Raw genomic sequence first — 18,570 nt, 5'->3', positions numbered from 1 at the left:
TCTGTTCTTTGAAGGGAAGCAAAAATATACCGGGTATTAAAACCTATTTTTCCAAATTCAGTTGAGAATGAAAACCACCTGACTCAGCAACTATATTATCGATGTAAAACAATTCTTGATTAAGGTCGGCGTCCAGATGACTTTGCTGTCAAATTAAGATGCTTCAGCAGTTTCAACTGACTAAATTCACTTAGATTTTGATTATTCATTTCCTCGCTGACCTTATCTACTAAAGTATTCGACTTATGACCAGAGGAGGAAGTATTGGGAATGTATTTTAGAAGAAGTACTGATTATTAACAAAAATGTTCTCTGCTTCCTTAAAGCATGTGATAATGGAGCAGATGTACGTTTACAAATTGCCCAATCTCAATAACATCTGTCACCTCTTTTCTGTGAGCACCTCAATATTTGATTGTCGAGATTTGATGCAGCTATGTTTGGTCGAGCTTTTATCAATGTGTCACTGTGGCTGCTAGTGCCAGAAAAAGCCTAGGGCAGGATTGAGTGTGAGAGTTTAGAAATGCCTCTCGGATGATGCTGTCACCATCTTCCAAGTTCTACAGGTCCTTCGCTCCTGGAGAGGCCAATAGGTCACAGTGTAGCTGAATTACAGCCAAGGGAGGTTTAAACACATTGGCCGAACCTCTTCACATAAAGGTATAAAGTAGAGGAAAAGTTGAAGAAATGCATCATTTTAATGGGTTCTTTAAAAGGGACGAGTTGGTTTACTGAATTTCTATGTCAATTACCTTGTTGTTTTTTTGACAGCAAATGTGAAACCAAATGGCTGCATTTGATTTTGAAGAGAACGACGTTTCCGGACTAGGTTATTGAAGCAAGCATATTTTCCAATCATTTTATAATGGGCAGGACTTGCAAAACCAAGGGCCACATGTGGAACACAAAACATCTCATTCTATAAATTATTAGCGATGAAAAGGAACTTGTGAAAACTTGCATCAGGCCAACAGCCATGAGATCAGTGAAAACAGCTTGACACAATAACAATGATCTGGTGCTGTTCTGTGTTGGAACAAGGAAAAAACAGACAGTTTTCAACTCTAAAGATAAAGGCTCCATTCTAAAAGGTTAAATAACGTATCAATGTCATGTGCTCAGCCAAAAGAGGTCCCTAACACCTTGATCCTACCTTTTTATCCTCAGTTTGTTATCCAAAGTGCCCTCTGACGAGGATGAGATAGCTTTGTCTTTACCCAGGACGAAGCAACGACAACACGCATTTCCCCATCCCGTCGCATACACACGCACACAATATCGAGGTTGGGTGAAATGTAATTGCATATGCATATACAGCATACGGTATTATGATACGACGTTCACAGGCACACACTACTTTATCTACTACCTGGTGTACAGTACAGTATCTAAACAAAAACGACAGTGAAATTTTACTTGTTATCATATACTGTGTACTAAATATGGCTGTGGATCAGACCCAGCGGCATGGGTGGGCATTAGGGGTTTGTGCCCGGCCTGAGAGCAGGTCGTGCCCACCCTGGATAGGAAGCTTTTCAGAGAGGCAAAGCCACAGAGTCACTCATCCGGACATGGTTGTCTGCAGGAATGGTGAGTGGCTCCGTTGCTCATTTATCATGGACATTGAGATTTTTTTTCAAAATAACAGGACAACAAAACGCAATGTGAACGAGAGCCAGCAGAAAGTATTCGCGCTGCCATCCCTTCCTATAAACCAGGGGTCTTCAATCCTGTTCATCGAGGGCCAATGTCCTGCCTGTTTTCCATCTCTCCCTGCTGCAACACGCTTAATTCAAATGGTCAGATAATCAGTAAGGTCTGCAGAAACTGGATAACGATCCTCATCATTTGAATCAGTTGTGTGTTGCAGCAGGGAGAGATGGAAAACAGGTAAGACGCCGGCCAAAGGAACAGGATTGAAGACCCCTGCTATAAACATCGATGTCGAGCTGAACACTGAAGTAAGCATTCATGCTAGGAGGGTTAGCTAGGTAGATAGGTGGGTAACCCTGCAAGGCCTGCATTATGCTCTTTAGCTGCTCTAGTTACCGCTCCAAGCATGAATTTTTTACTTCACTGCTCAGCTTGACGTTAGAGGTCATATTTATCAGTGGATTTGATCAAGCATAACTTTTGAGTTGAATAAATGCACACAGAACTACACCATTCTTTTGCATCTGTCTTTTAGATTTTAGGATGACAGGTGACAGATAATATTTCTGAGCACTGTTGTAGTCACGCCTGAAGCACATCAAATTTAGGTTGAAGACCGCCCCCTCCCCCCACTCCCCCCCCAAAATGTAATTTTCCCCTTGTAATTTCTTTCTGCAGCCAGATCTGCTGTGGATTCACCAAATACTTATCATCTCAAAGACATCCGATCAGACAATAGCTGGAGGCTAAAAGCAGTGCTATTCACACTAAGGAGAACGGTGACGAACAGGAAAGAACCGGAGGCAGAAGCGATGCTAACAGATCAGCTTGCTAACCAGGCTAAAGGTCACCAAAACAGCATTTGGCATCTGTATTCCAGTTTAGTGTTCAGCCACAACAAGATAATTGGGACGGCACTCTGAATTAGCAGCCCATAAGGCATGAGAAACTACTGTGAAAATTTCTGTCAGAAAAATTTTACCGTGGCCGATTAAAAATGAGAGTGCTAATGCTAGTGACCATGTATGTGACTCCCAGAAGCCGGAACCGTGTTTGGGTTATTGCCACTACTTCCAGTTATCACAGGTCTGTTAGCAATACTTCTGTCTATTTGAGCATTCTCTAAAATGCAATTTGTAAATGCGTGTAGGTGTTGCGTCTTTGCTTGTGTGAAGCATATTGAGTTGAATTGTGTATGAAATGTGCTATGAAAACAAAATTGCCTTTCCTTGCCTTGCCAGTGTGTCACTATTATCCAATTAATATTATTAGTTCACCCCACTATTTTCCGCCTATTTTCCACCAAAAGGTATCAGTAATTTGACGCTTGCATGCGGGACCTTAGAATGTATTGGACTACTGCATGTGTATTCAGAATTATTGTGATCATAAATATTACTACAACATACAGTACATGCACGGTCAGCATTCGTAAATTCACAGATTTGCCAATTTGGGGGGGAACTTATCCTCATTTATTCACTGAAAAACCCACCTATTCTCTGTTGGTGTACTCAGGCCAAAGCAAAAGAAGCATTACTTTAATATGTTGATTTATTACTTTAACATATTGTAATGCTGGTATTTCTGTTAGGTTTAAGTCATTGAAGTTGTTTTTTCTTTTTTAATTTGCGTTTGAGATGTGTCCTGTTGGGGTCCTTGAATGCACCTGGTGCACAGACAAAGTGAAACTGAAAATACGGTTTTGCTTCTCTCACGATGCAGCCACTGATTGACAGTGTAGTCTACTTTGTTGTTACAATTTGCCTGTATTCCCTATCATTTATTATTCCGTGTAAATGCCAAAAGGTGAGTTTAATGACTTGTACCATTTGTGTATAGTGTTGCTCAAAATTGTTTGCTGATGTGTAATGTCACATAAGTTTGACCTAGCATGTTATTTAGGCTAGTATGCTAGCTAATAAGATTGATGAGCCTCATGTGAAGGCGGTTTGTTTGTGTTGAATAATATAACTGCTCAAGTACAGTTGTTTATGTTACGTGGGTTCATGATCTGATTACATGAACCTGAAATATTCATGTGCAAATTTACGGGGACGTTTTCAGAAATGTTCCACTTCTTGGCACCCACAATTACATTTCAACCAAGTGATATGCTCATTGAAAGCCATAAACAGGCTAACCTTAACTATATTTCCGTATTGGAGTTCAGAGACCATTAACAGCCGATCTGTGAGCTATTGTTCAATGATGTCTGGAGGTCTGACTGTGGTCACCTCTTGAAATATTTGGTCAACTGTGGAACTTTTCACCCGGTAGACTTTCATCTCTTGCTGTAAATGTATCTGGCTACAGATTGAAAAGAGTAAAAACAGTGGGTGGGCTAAAGCAGTATGTGAAAAAGCCATGTCCTCCATACAGATCTGTAGCACAGTAATTGAGCACAGTGGAAAGCCTGTGTGTTCACTACGATCAGAAGAAGAAATCTTCACTGAAGTGCTTACACTCCCAAACACTCTACAGCACTTTATTTAATGGTTGTTGGATATAATTAAAACATATTTCACGTGATTATTAGTGTCATCTACAACCTTGTTTACCGTGACAAAAATAATATTCAGTGATCCATTCACTGATCAAAATAAGCTGCCAGGAAAACAGATCACCCGCTGTACTTTAAAATAACAGCTATAAGAGTCTACAGTGTATGTCTCATTAATGCATTGAATTTGGTGTTTAATAGCAGTTAGCAAGAGAAATACCATTAAGACTCAAGACTTATTGACTAGAAAGAAGAATACACATTTCTTGGTTCTAGTGCTGGCCTTAATAAAACCTATTTATTTATTTGTTTGTTTTCTGAAAAATCATGTTTAATGTTCAGTGTAATTGACTCTGTAAGTGCTTTCCACTAGCTTCTTTCCTGTCATATGTAAAACAATGCAAAAATGATACTGCATCTCTATTTCGTAGTCAGAATTAAAGTCACTGGTTGCCTTTTTGCAAAAATAATCCCTAGATGAGATTTAAAACTCACTAATTTGGCAACACAAAATCTGCTTTAGTAAACTCTCTCTTCTCTGCATGCAGCCATGTTGCATGTTTCAGTCATGTCGCGTGTTTAAAAAGAAAAACAAGAAATCATCCTGAGCAATAAACGATAAAATCGATGAAACATCAACCTATACTGGCTTCTAACAACTTTGCATCGTTTAAGAAACAAGGACAATGAGGTAATATGTGTGCTTTTGGTCACTGTTGCACACAGGGCATCTATAAACTAAGAGCATGGAACAGCAGCAGAAAAAATAACTTCAACAAAGAATTAGAGATATATTTACATTATTGGATTTGCTTTGAGAGAGAATGCCTCCAGCCACAGCTGTCACCAAAAGCAGAGGCAGAACAAAACTGGTGTGCAGATTACCATAATATTCATTATCCTTCACAACTTTTGTGACCCAAAGTCAGATTTAAAAAAAAAAAAAAAAACAGACCCAAGGCACCCTGACTGAAACTTTTTCTGGACAAGTATTCCTTCAGTCTGCTTACATAGGAACTTTTTTTCCTTGAGCAAACATTTCTGCAAACGTTTAGCTGTATATCTTAATCAATTTAGCTAAGCCATCCCCACAGCATAATTTTTGAAGGATGAGGTTAAAATCTTCCCTAAAAATGAGTTCAGCTTTGCTGCTTAAATAAATGATGGCTTTGAGCACCTCAGATGAATAGCAAACAGATTTTGTGGACACACTGGCACATTATAGTATATTTCTTTGAATTACTCCTATGAATTAACATTCAATTTCCTGATGGAAAAGCAGCTAATGGAGTGACGGCTACTTTACCCTCATATGTGTGACAATTGATTTTATCCTTGTAACGTTTGTGGTTCTGGTTTGAAATGTTCACATTTCCAAAACCTAAGCTTGTGCTGGTTTAAGAGCATGTTAGATACAAGAATTACAGATTTATACTCACTGTTTATATTGACTGAACTCATGAAACAAAACATTTTGCAATTCAAAATAAAGGTGTGAAATTGTTGTACATCAACTTCTTGATGCAAAAGAGATCGGGAAAAAGGGATCCAGATCAGCTGACTAGTCAGTAAGTACATGTAGATGATGACGTTTAGGATCATAGTTTATTATTATAATTTATTTGCACATGTACTGAAATTGAATAGGTAGCTTTTCATTGATGAACATTTACAAAAGCTCTCGGAATTGACAATAACGTTTCTGGCAAATTTGCACCGTCTTTAAGAGTGAAAATACCTTGTAGACAAAGGCAGATGTGATGTTCAGTTTTTACCACAACCTGCTCTCCATGGAAATTGGTGTGAAGAAATAGAGTATGCCTTTTCTATCCAACGCTATAGCCAACACACTGCAATGTGATCTGCCATAAATTGTTTCCTTCGTCATCTCCAAGTACAGTATTTTCCGGACTATAAGTCGCTACTTTTTTCCTAGGTTTTGAACCATGCATCTTGTACAAAAGGTGCGGCTAGTCTGTGGATTTTTCTTCCACTGCTTGGGGTGCTCCAACCGGAATTACAATACAATACAATACAATACAATACAATACCATTGCCATTAACAGAATGTGACTGCAGGTGGAGGAGTTCAACAGGCGTGGGCGCTATGCACTAAATTGAGCTCTAGGCGTTGCATTGGGTGGTATGCGGAAAGTACAGCAATAAACAACATTAATTTACAAACTGGAGTGGCAGCGGGCAGTGAAATGAAGATAAGTACTTATTTTCTATTTGTTCTGTTCCGTTTTAATCAGCAAAGTTGCTGGCATATTTAAAATGATCTGTTCAGGTACATACATGGAAATTGACAGTTCAAAATCATTCTGTAAATGCAGTAAATATCTAATGTTTCACCATAGATAGATGCGGCTTATATATGTTTTTTCATTATCTTTTTTAAAATGGAGTGGGTACCGCTGATATAAAAGTGTGCCTTACAGTCCGGAAAATACGGTATTTCCTTCCGCCTTCCCAGAAGCCTGAAATGCAGCATTTACATGGTTATCATTATGACTTACCATGCACAATGTGAGCAGAAAGTTAAGTTGACTGGCTTTTACCAGACTTAAAATTCAAGTAGAGGCAAGATGTCAGCAGTGCGGTGAACGATATAGCAGATATAAATGAACATAAAAAGAAAAACTACAGGTACATCAGCACAGATTGATGAAAGGTAGCCTGTGATCTGTGGCAAGAGAATTGATTAAAAGTCATGGCGCACAGCAGATTTAACTCGGACCGATTGTCCTGTGGCAAGAGCCGAGATAACGACTGTCGATGAACAAAATACGCTGTCTGTCTTATTCACGTTTCCTACATTTAGTCCTTATCAGTTCGGCCCGACTGCTGCGTGCCAAGAGGAATGGCAAAAAGTACGTAGTCAGCACCCGCCATCAAAACGACAACCATCAGCAATTCAGGTTGCACTGTTCATCTCTTTTGTTCAACAGGCCACTTCCATGTTGAGCGTGACTTACGGTTTGTGGTGAGAGGAGGAAAAAAAAATCATACACTTGCCGGGGAAAAATCTCCAACGTTCAATGCTTCATTTGTCCTTGATAAACTTAGAGCATGCACCCTTAAAATGATTTGGCACCACATGACAAGCGAGGCAATCAGTTGCTATCTTTACGCTGTGACAGTTCATTACGATGTTTGACTCCTTTCCCAATATCAGTGCGCTAGCTCTGTTGTCACGGTGGTTCATGACACACACTATTACAAAAGAGGAACAATTGTGAGAATGACGGCTGAAACAATCAAATCAGGTACACTAAAGCCGACCTTGAATTGGGATGGCCAATTAAGCTTGGGAACACTCATTTCATACTAATACACAACATAAAATAAGGTAATGGGCTGTCTTTTTTTTCTTAATGGAAAAATATTGGAAATTTTTCCAAGTCTTTCTAATTTGAAGCAAATCTGCAGAGAATACGACCTGTCATTCACTTCAGAGAATGAGTTATAAACTGTCAACATTTAAACCTACAGTTGTCAGTGACATTGGTTCTCGCAATACAAGTAAACTAAAATAGGTACACAGACAAGCAATCAAGCAAAAATGTATTTGATGATTCACTCGAATTGTCAGATGGATACTCAAATACTCAAATATTCAATTGCTGCATCCACACAACTCCCCCTTTAAATTGTTACATTTTTATTGTTTAATTAAACCCTTGCTTTAGGTCGCCGGCATTAACCCGAAAAAATATTGCTCTTGAAGTCCTTGATTGGAAAAAATGCTCCTCAAAGAAGAAAAAAAAAAACATTTCAATCCTTGAACTACAATACAGTCCATTTAGGAAACTCAAGAACTTCAAGTTATTCTTCTTGTCCACGTATGACACATTTGTAGCAGAGCTTCATAAAACAGCTCTAACAAGCAGGATGTGTAATGCACATATTAAGGATAATGTTCAAAGGTGTGAAATTGGATTTGGCTCTGACAGAGCAATAAAGCAAATGCAGTAAAAGCCAGAAGATAGTCTGTTAAAGCTCAGATGGTCCACAGAACTGCTTTTAAAACTCTGGATTTGTCTTTGGTGTAATGTTTGACTACTAGTACTTCTAAGTAGTATTCATTGCCTGGTACAGAAACTATAACCCTATTAACTCATTCACCGCAATAAATCTTCAGACCAGACCCTAACGTTTGAAATACTTGGAAAATATGTAAATACATTCCTGGATTTGAATGGCTGGACTGTTAAGACAAGTAAATCCGTCAATGGCAGTGAATGAGTTAAACAGAAAGCTAGTCCGTGCAGATACACTCAGGGTTGAACCGACTAGTCGACTTTTCTCTCTCAATGATGGTTATAGCTTGAGGTCGATTGAGCATGTTTTAGCAACAAGATGGATGCCTCGCTGAAATCAACTGGTGGTGGGTCTATCCTCAAGTGTGTGGCTATATTTCATGAAAAAATTTGATTTGAGAAATGTGCAAGTCTATCTTCCAGACAACATACATTAATGTAAATAATGAAACAGAGACAAGCAGTGGTTGAACAATGACTTCTGATGTCAAAATGAACAGTTAATGTCACTAAAGAAGACATCCAACTAGCGTTTCTCGCATTTTTGGCTCGCAAATCCGTTTTCTCCTTCTACTGGCTCCACCCCCTGACTCACTCATCCAATCACAACTTATTGTTTAAAAGTTGGAACATTTTATAGAATTTACATTTTACAGCTGTTAACTTTTGCACTTCTCTCGACCCTTGTGGGGATAAGCGCTTTGGATGATGAATGAATGAATGAACCTTTGCACTTGATGCATTTGCTAAGTGAATTTGACTACACTCCTGTCATTCACTATTAAAGTGTTATTAAACTTGTTTTTGTTGTATGAAAACTGCACACATGTATGTTATCAAGAATGTAAAAATGTGATTAAATCATTGCCATACAGTTGATTCGAATTTATAATGGATCTATAATGGATTAATTTAATTCCAATTGATTTAAAGTGTGCATTTTTTTATTTCCAAACAATGATGTAATAAAATTTTGCAGCAAAAAACAGAATCCAAGAATCTGGTCTGTCTTGTTTGTAGTCAGTCTCCAAGTTCAAGCTGTGTGAGATGATAATTTTCCTTAGCACCAAGTAAGGCCTACCATTCTAAAGTAGCCATTATTTATGTCTGTTTATCATTTAATTTGATTATTTGTCTCCCCAGATGAAGAATTGTCAATCTCGCTTTCTCTCGCTCGCTCATTTTCTCACATTGAACTGTAATGACTGTGAGGAAAATTGGCAGACATTAGTGCATTCAGCCCATTTCAAATCAGCTTCAGCCTGAGGGCTTAAAAAAGAAACAATAACTGAATTATGACGAGTATGCTTGCCAGCAGTGCACTGTTTTGGCTGGAGACAAATATAATAACGTGAGACTGATATGCGGACTTTTTCCATTTCCCTTTGTGTTATGTCCTTTAATAAAAACGGGATTACATGTTAGCAAACAACTCATCTGATATCAGTGTTGCGGGGAACAGCATCATTAGTGTAAGGGTCAGGCGGGGCAAGCAGGCGCTTGCTAATTGACATATTACAGGGACACCTGCAATGAGACATTCAGAAAAAAATTGCCTGGCTAAAGTGTGTAGAGTGAGAGCTGAGGCAAAATGTTTTTTTTATACATCCAGTATTTACTAAACGTTTTGGCTAAGGTTAATAAATGCGTCAAGGTATTTTTAATTCCCAACAAAAAGTTGGGGTGCAACTTACTGTGTTGGCAGTGAACCCCACTGAAGCCAGGAGGACACTTGCAGACATATCCAATGAAGGTGTCTCCCCTGTAGGTCTCACTGATCTCACATGCCCCTCTGTTGTGGCAAGGGTTTGGGTGGCAAGGCCCTACAAGCAAAGAGAAAATAAAACATGGTAAGAATTTGGGGCAGCTAGTAAACACAAACCAAAAACCTCCTGGAACAAAGATATACAAGACTCACAAATTTCAGGATGAACCTGAAATACACGATAAGCTCTACAAGTTGAATTAATTTGGCCTTCTGCAAAACATTTGAATGCACATGTACAAATGTTCAGAGTATCAGTAGCCTACTTTTTGCACAACTTGCCTTTCTGTGACCCTTCCAGTTTCTCTGTTGCAACCTACTGATGACACTTTGACACATAACAGGAAGTTAGTGGCCACTTTTTGTTTTTAAAGCCTGGCAATGTGGATGTATTTTGATCAATTGTTCGGTTCCTTGTTGATGTCAAAATGTGAACAGCATTTTGAAGGGGGCTGTTCGTACCAATTCTAATTGAACCAGAAAATGTATTGGTCCATTCATGGATCAAACAAATTGTATGTGTTTTGAGGTCCAGTTCCTTGTTGAAGTACAGAAAAATTGTGCATCCAGTTCCACATTTAGCACTACCATTGTTTCCATTCACAATTTTCAGTGTAGCGAACACTAGAAAGCATTTAATCATCAGTGCTTTGGAGAGTTAGAAACAAAGGGACATTTCGGTTTAAAAAGAAAGGCTCAAGTTGATTAATAACTCTGCTTGAGAGTGATAATTAATAATTAACACCTCCTCCACCCTCTTATCACTAATGGTGATGATCAAGGCTCTGACACTTTTTACAACTTATTAAAACCAGAGCATATGACACATGAATCAGATTCAATGGCATAGCTCAGAGCTAGTGTATATTGCTACTCATGGAAACGTGCAGCAATGTGCTTTATGACAAGGTCTTGAGGCAGGGTTATTAGCTTTATAAATCAATGGGATGCAAATGGCGGCTCTCTCATATATGAAATACTGAGTTAAAAAGCTACTCTGAGGCTAACCAAACTTCAAAAAGAAAAAGAAACCTTTTGGTTTATGACGGGAAGTTATAGCAAAAAAGAATGAAAATCGGCATAATGTAAAAAAAAAAAATGCATCGTAAAGTAATTCTGTATGTAAATACGTTGGTCAAAAGGTTATACTCCTCAAGGGAGAATCAACCTCAGAACTATGAGGTAGACGTGCAAACTAATAGGACACTGAAAATTACAAAATCAAATTAAGACATTAAAAAAAAAATCAAATACAATAAAATAAATAAATAAATAAAAACATTATCTATTCATGTTAAACAGTCAAAAAATGGAGCAAATACTCCATTTTGATCCGCCTGGTCATAAAGATATCCTTGAAGGTTTCTCTTTCGGGATCAGAAAACAAAAACTTAAATATGGGCTAGTTGTCTATAATATATCTACCGCCGAAAGAAGAAAATAACCCGTCCTCATGGGGGCCAACTTCAAAATAAAAGCCTACTAAGGCAATGGACTATATGCATGCACCATTTCCGCATTTGGTCCACGGAGGCGTACTAACTGGTCGCTAGTCTAACGCATAGTGATTGCATCAAACTTTTTAAAATACTTTCAATCTGCTGAAATGACATCAAGTTAACATAAATTACGTATTATCGTATTATTTGCTGAAGTTATCCAAGAGTTGGCGAAGCGATCACAGCATCAGGGTTAGGATTAGGGGTAGGGTAACTGCAGGATGAGAATAAATTAAGATGTATGACATCGCCGGCGAGCCGATCAAGGAGAAACAAAGAGAAAGCCCGGCAAACTACCTTGGTTGATTCGATGTTGTAATAATTAAATTGTCTCGCCGAATGTAGAAACTTGATATCTTATTTGTAGTACCAGAGTTCTGCTCATGTCCTACCTGTGTGAAACTTCCTACTGTAGGCTGATTTGACAAGTTAACCGTAACCCTGACCTGAACGCTAACCCACCTCACTATCGAAGTGAGTGGTAGGATGTCTCGACGGGTAGGAAGGAATTTCAGGACACCTGCTCACTGGTAAATTTGCTAAAATAAAAAGACGAACATAATGGCCGGCACACCACAGAGTTGGCTGGAAGAGCTATTCCTTCGTTTTTAAAAGTCAACTTGATAAGCACCAGCTCCGAACTATTGAACATACCTCTTACAAAAAAACACTTTAACGCAATTTTAAGAATGAGGTTATATTTTCCCCAGATGGCGTCTCGTTAGCTTGGACTGAACATAAATCGGAAGCTTGTACGCCTTCGTATTTTCCATCGGAAATACGCCATGAGCTGCTCCGCATAGAGTACATTGCATTGGCATCAATGTTTTATTTGGTAATCTTTTATTTTGAAGTTAGCTTTTGCGTTGGCGGCATGTTACATTATGAGTGTGTTTGCAGCTTCCTTTTTCCTGGAGACGGGAAAAAAATCCTTTATCATCCTTTTTTTAAGAAAGATTTTGGCAGTACTCAAATTACTGAAGGAGTCGTATGAGTATCATCATGTGCAAGAGAGAAATAGAACAAAGAGAGGATACTGTAGGCTCATGTCAAGTCCCGGTACGCTAGAGGCTAGAGGGTAAAAGTGAGAAGTGCTGGTACTCCGTATCGCTGTGTACAGGCCTATCTAAAGCACTGGTCATGTAAACAACTCTGTTTTAATACTTCTGTCCAAGACTAACTATAACACAGAGCATGTTTTGCTAAAAGTAAAAATATAAATACAAGCACTCTGGGAAAAAAAGAGAAGTACACATCACAAGTATAAACAGATTATTGTTCCCCTGTAGGAATTAGCCCCTGAACGAGAATTACAAACAAGGTAATCCCATCTAAGTGGTGCCATACTAGTAATGAGAGTGGCAGCAAATCAGCTGTGCAGAACAATGTGTAAGAGCCTTCACAGAGGATAGGCCTGTTGAGGGAGTCCGGGTGACAGGTCGCTGGGATGTTTTGACGTGACTATCTATAGTGGCACCAAAGCGTGCTGACACCTCGCTAATGGAGAATGCATAAAGCAGAAAAAATGGGAAAAGGGTTGGGGGGGGGGTGTTGAATGGGGCATTGGTGTCTGACAGATACCGAGACATTGTGCTCTGAATGGCAGTGGCTTGAAGGTTTAAAACAAACACAAAAAAATCAATATGAAAGACAGTAAATAGCAACATTTTAAAAAGACTGATCTATGGACACTTTGAGTTATAGAAGTGGATGGCAACATGAGCCAAATCGAAAAGAAAACATGAAAATATTATAAAATACAGATTTTATAAAAGAAAATGAAAAACGTAACAATAATTCAACTCCTCTCTAAACATGAGTAGGCATCTATGATCAAGAATAATTCTGGCCTCACCTTCGCTGCATTGCTTTAATGCAGTCACTGGTCCAACATTAATAGTATGAATCGTAGAGTTTCACCTCAAAATGTCCAACAACAAATTTCAGGCACCATTCATCAGACTGTAATGACAAGAAACCCTGCACCAACTTTCCATGATTGGAAAAACACAAAAGTTCACTTGTGTCACTGTAGTACTGCCTTTTTCCAGTAATTATAACCAACAGACATGACATATTTTCTCTTTATGGTTTATATTTTGTGGTGATATTTTTTCAGACACTGGCTCCCATACCCAACGGTCACCAATGACAATGGCATTTCATACTCAAACTGCACATGCGCGAAGGCATATTCCATGCAGTTAGGCACTTCCTCCTCAGCATAGTAAGATCAAGTGTTTATCTAAAATGAGAAAGATGTTGTTTTTTTGCCAAAAATTAATTAGTAAATGTTCTCGTTATTGTCGCTTGTTATTGCAATACTAGGATGGTTCATACTACTGGAGACAAATTCCTTGTGTGTGTTTACAAATTTGGCCAATGAAGATGCATCTTATTCTAATTATAAATATTATTGTAAACTGCTGCAGCATGCAGTTTGAACTTTAAAGCTGTTCTTAAATATAAGATATAATGTAATTTAACAATGTATTGCACATTAAAACTAATGAATAAAAAATGAATTTAAGTGTTTAAAAATGCAAGAAAAGATTAAAAAAAGATTAAGAAAAATAAAAGATCAGCTGTAAAAATGTTGTAATTAAATGTTAAATAAAACAGACCCCTACTGAACAAATGTATTGTACAGTTTGGATTTTAATTCTATGATTTTTCACATACCAGTGAAAGGAATCTGTGTTCCACTACCAACTAAATGTATACACCAATACACAGACCAATTTTAGTTACTTTAAAATGCTGTGAATAAAAATTTTTTTTAAAGGTCCCAAACAGAGCGCTGGTATTATACAGGGGTCTTATTAAGAAAATAAAATTTATCACACTGTTCAGACATTTGCCAGTACCAAGGAAGTACCTATGGGTTGTAAAAATAATAATAGTAATACAAAAAATAGAATCACTGATTCATAGTGCATTTAATACACAACATAACTCACTATGCTTCACATACTATAATTCAAAGCACATTTAAAAGCAAAGTAAGGGGAAAAAAAGGTTACGGCACTGAAATGACTAAAAGTGCATGTAGTGCACAAGATTTTTAAAAACATGATTTTTTTTTTTTTTTAAAGAGTGTAGCATTTATACTTTATTGGTATGTTTTCAATATTTATTCATATTATTCACTCTGATAAATGATACCAGCAAATCAGGGGACCGAATTATTCACAAGTACAGAGAAAAAACAACTTTTTTATGGTGATGTTGTGTGGGTGGGTGGTGAGGGGGGAACTATTATACAGGCGTCTGTGTTATTCATGGGATTTTATGGTACATGCGCATCACAGGTGTAAATGACAGGCACTCTGAAAGCAGGCATAAAGCGGGCAACAGATAACCCTGCTTCTCCAACAAGCAACTTTTGGACCATGTACAGTATGCCGACTCAGAACATCTCCACAGGATGTCACGTATCACTCCCTTCACTGCTCTGTTTTCGTTGTGTGATGTCTGACTGTGGGATTCATGTCTGCAGGCAAACAGAAGCAGCTTTCCTGCCTGAATGTCAGCTGCTCAAGCCATCGCTCGCCCTCTGATTGATGTGAGTCGGCGCACAGTCCAGCAGGAGCACCGTGATTTCTTTTCATGGCTGAAAAGAAAGTTCAATCAATCAGGCGCTGAAACATGTCTGGTGGTTTAATACGGGAAAGTAATATTTGTTTCCTTTTGGAGATCTGCCACAGGACGCCTTCAGTTTCAAAGCTACGGGTTTTGTGCTGCTGCATCTTAGCTGACAGCTTTAATGGACATGTGTTTATTTCTCATAACTGCATTGCTAATTTAATTATACTGCACTTTACCTCTTAACTATACATTATATAAAAAAAACTAGCACTATATAAAGGCAACTATTGAGCTTTAGATAGTAATGTACTTATGACCTATTAAAAGTCCATTTGAAAAAAATAATCTACTGTATGTGAAAACTATCAATTGATTATTTTATTTAGTATTATTTTTTTAGGTCTATACTTTGTTTAATTTGATGCCGTATTGAGTAAAAGAATGCAGCATGGGGAAATTGCCAGAGAAGAGCTGCATTTATTAAATTCAACTACCCTGATATCATGTTGGCCTTAGACAGCAGAGACGGAACCACATGTGCATTCCATTTGACCTCATTTGCTTAAAAAATAAGTCCTCACCAATTGATTCAGCACAATTGAGATAATTACTAACAACCATTTCAGCTACAGTATTATGATTTGAATTCACTATAGAATGTAGTGTTTAGCTTTTTTTGTTCTTTATGTTATTCTGTTATACCTCTACATAGAATTGTGGGATGCATTCACATAAACAGGAAGGGAAGGGAGCTGGCTCGTGTTTTATATGCTGGCAGAAGGGTTAAGGTTGATATTATTGTTACAAAAACTACTGATCTACCACATCACGGTCATCCCGCTGCGTTCTATTAAGACTTGGTGTAAAAGTCCCAACGAACGTGAAAACAGCTTTTATGATGATGAATGAAGTCCAAGACAATGTTCCAATTCCTGTAAATTTACATCATTATGGTGGGTCACAAAGCGGTCAGACATAGCATTACTGACTGGGAGGGTGATTTTCTCCTGATCCTAGTGAAATAGGTCAAGTTGTGGAGCTAGAGGAACAAATACACAAACAGTGTGTTTAATCGAATGCTTGACTGCATCTCACATGGCTTCAATTTCACTGACCGTAAGAACCGTCATGACACACACACACACTTCCATTGTCAGATCAGCTGTCATTTCGTAGGGCTGAGTTAAAGTGACAGCAGCCTATCGTCACCTTGTTACACTATGAATTTGGCCATGCGAAAGTGCAATTTACATTGGAGCCCCTCAAATGCAGACGTGCAGCCGGCCTAGTCTCGGTCAAATGCGACCAATTGTGTCAAATCTTGTTTAACCCTGCCTTCCTCTACAGATGGGCCTGTACAGTTCACAGGCTCTTGGTCACTGAACCCATCCCTCACCTCCACTGATCAACGTTGGCATTGAAGCACCATAATGACATCAGTACTCCCAGCAGGGGCTGCAAAGTGCTCGAGCTGGAAGCGTCTCCCGTACCACTTGCGCTCTTGCAATTTTGTCATTTCAGCCCATCAACATTTGACAAAGTCAGACAAATGCACTTAGAGTTTAACGGATTAAGAACCATGCAGAAGCAAAATGGCTTGGAATATGTCAAACAGTAATGAAAGCCAAGGGTCACATTGAAGATCGACATCTTCCTGGAAGTCTTGTCAGAGACTAAATGTCACCAAAATGTCACAGCGCCACCCTTAAAGGTCTCCTCCAAACAAGGTGGGTTTTTTCCTTGATTCTGACTATGAGCAACAGAAAATTGTTGATAATAAGATCAATTATCATGTGTGATTTTTTTTTTTTCAAATAATCAGAGTCAGCCTGTATGGAGATAAATCCATCCATCCATCCATCCATCCATTATCGATACCGCTTATCCTCACAAGGGTCGCGGGGCATGCTGGAGCCTATCCCAGCTGTCTTCGGGCAGTAGGCGGGGGACACCCTGAATTGGTTTCCAGCCAATCGCAGGGCACACAGAGACAAACATCCGCAATCACACCTAGGGGCAATTTAGAGAGTCCAATCAACTTACCATGCATGTTTTTGGAATGTGGGAGGAAACCGGAGTACCCGGAGAAAACCCATGGAGATAAATTGTGAGGATAATTTAAGTTGATTACAGCATAGTGCAAATTTAAAAGATGCTGATCACAGTTTCATTCACCTAATTCTTCTAATAAGGATTATCGTGTCTGTCATTGTAATGGCGCCAATCTTTGTTGGCAATCGTTGACTTGATTCTTTAAGCTTTCAATTCTTTGTTGATGAACAAATATATGACTATGTTTACATGCAGTCAATACTTGGGTTAAGGTCAAAATTCTGATTTCTGAGCCATTCGGAATAACCCATCTACATGGCTTGAGCGTAGAGAGTTACTCCCCACATTTAAATAACCCGATAAAAACGGTGACGCACATATGTCATGATGCAATTATACGTCATCGCCGCTTGTATAAGGGCATATTCGGGTTATCACGAGCGTTTATGTGGCTTTTAAAAACCTGAATACTGCCAATAATCAGGTTTTAAAAGGTTTATCGGCTGCATGTAAACATAGTCAATGATGCTCAAAAGTAAAGTGGTACCTCGCTTTACAAGTGTCTCAACTTTCAGGTTCTGAGTACTATAAAGTCATTCACTGCCGTGGACGTTTATATTGGTCAACTGGAATCCAACCATGTACTGCCGCCGATTGATGTATTTGTCAACTACATTCTTCTACGGGCAGGCATGGAGGAGGCAAGGAAAATTAAGATTATGTGTTGCGATCGCATGAAAAGATGAGTGAAATGAGTTAATGGAGGTAATTGTGAATACCATACAAAGACATTTGAGTCATTGTCACTCATGGCACATTTATTCATTAAGATTTTATAAATAATAATAAAATAAAATAATAAAAATAATTTAATGAAATAAAACATTTCATTAAAATCCCTTTTCTTAATCTTGTTTTTGTTTTATAGTTTCATGCGTCACAAAAAAAAAAATCAAAATTATAATATGTAGCACTGGAATCGGGCCATAACCTCATAAGTCACATTTTGGTGAATTTCATTTTTTTTAAAATCCATACTATTGTTCCGTCCACACGCGTGGGTGTTATTTTTACACATTATTGACCAACCTAAAGTGTTGAAAATGGCTTGCTCTCTTTCATGATGCAATGCTAATTTGCTGAACAAACTTAAAATGTTGGGGGTCTCCTGAAAAGTGACTATTTTGGAGGTACAAGGTTTTGGCCCGACACGAGTGATATTTTTTGCTTTTTACTCACTGGGAGATATTTGCAATGTGCATTAACACTCAGATATATGATCATGTACTGTATGGGGTTTTCATTCAAAGTTAAGATGCTATTTGAAATGCGATTTATGTGACGATGGAAGACAAAAGAACACATTTTAACAGTACTGTATTTCACAAAGTAAAATTTGACTTCTTAGATGAATAAGAAACAGTAAGTAAATGACTCACCCTGTGTTCTTTTTTAAGATTCTCTTAT

The 18,570-nt window shown here is 38.3% G+C and overlaps 1 protein-coding gene across 1 annotated transcript in view; it reads right to left on the bottom strand.

The window, feature by feature from the left end:
* The window catches only part of edil3a (EGF like and discoidin domains 3a), a 92,258-nt gene that overhangs the window by 50,570 nt on the left and 23,118 nt on the right, over positions 1-18,570 (bottom strand). The window contains exon 2 of the mRNA XM_086031449.1: positions 9,894-10,022. Within this exon, the coding sequence (XP_085887575.1) occupies positions 9,894-10,022 (129 nt within the window). The remainder of the gene's footprint in view (positions 1-9,893; positions 10,023-18,570) is intronic.

The sequence above is a fragment of the Filicampus tigris genome, chromosome 5 (genome assembly GCF_054856515.1).
Source record: "Filicampus tigris isolate MCC_2025a chromosome 5, RoL_Ftig_1.0, whole genome shotgun sequence".
NCBI lineage: Eukaryota > Metazoa > Chordata > Actinopteri > Syngnathiformes > Syngnathidae > Filicampus > Filicampus tigris.
The sequence above is the reverse complement of the archived record's forward strand: the minus strand, read 5'-3'. Positions and strand labels throughout refer to the sequence as shown.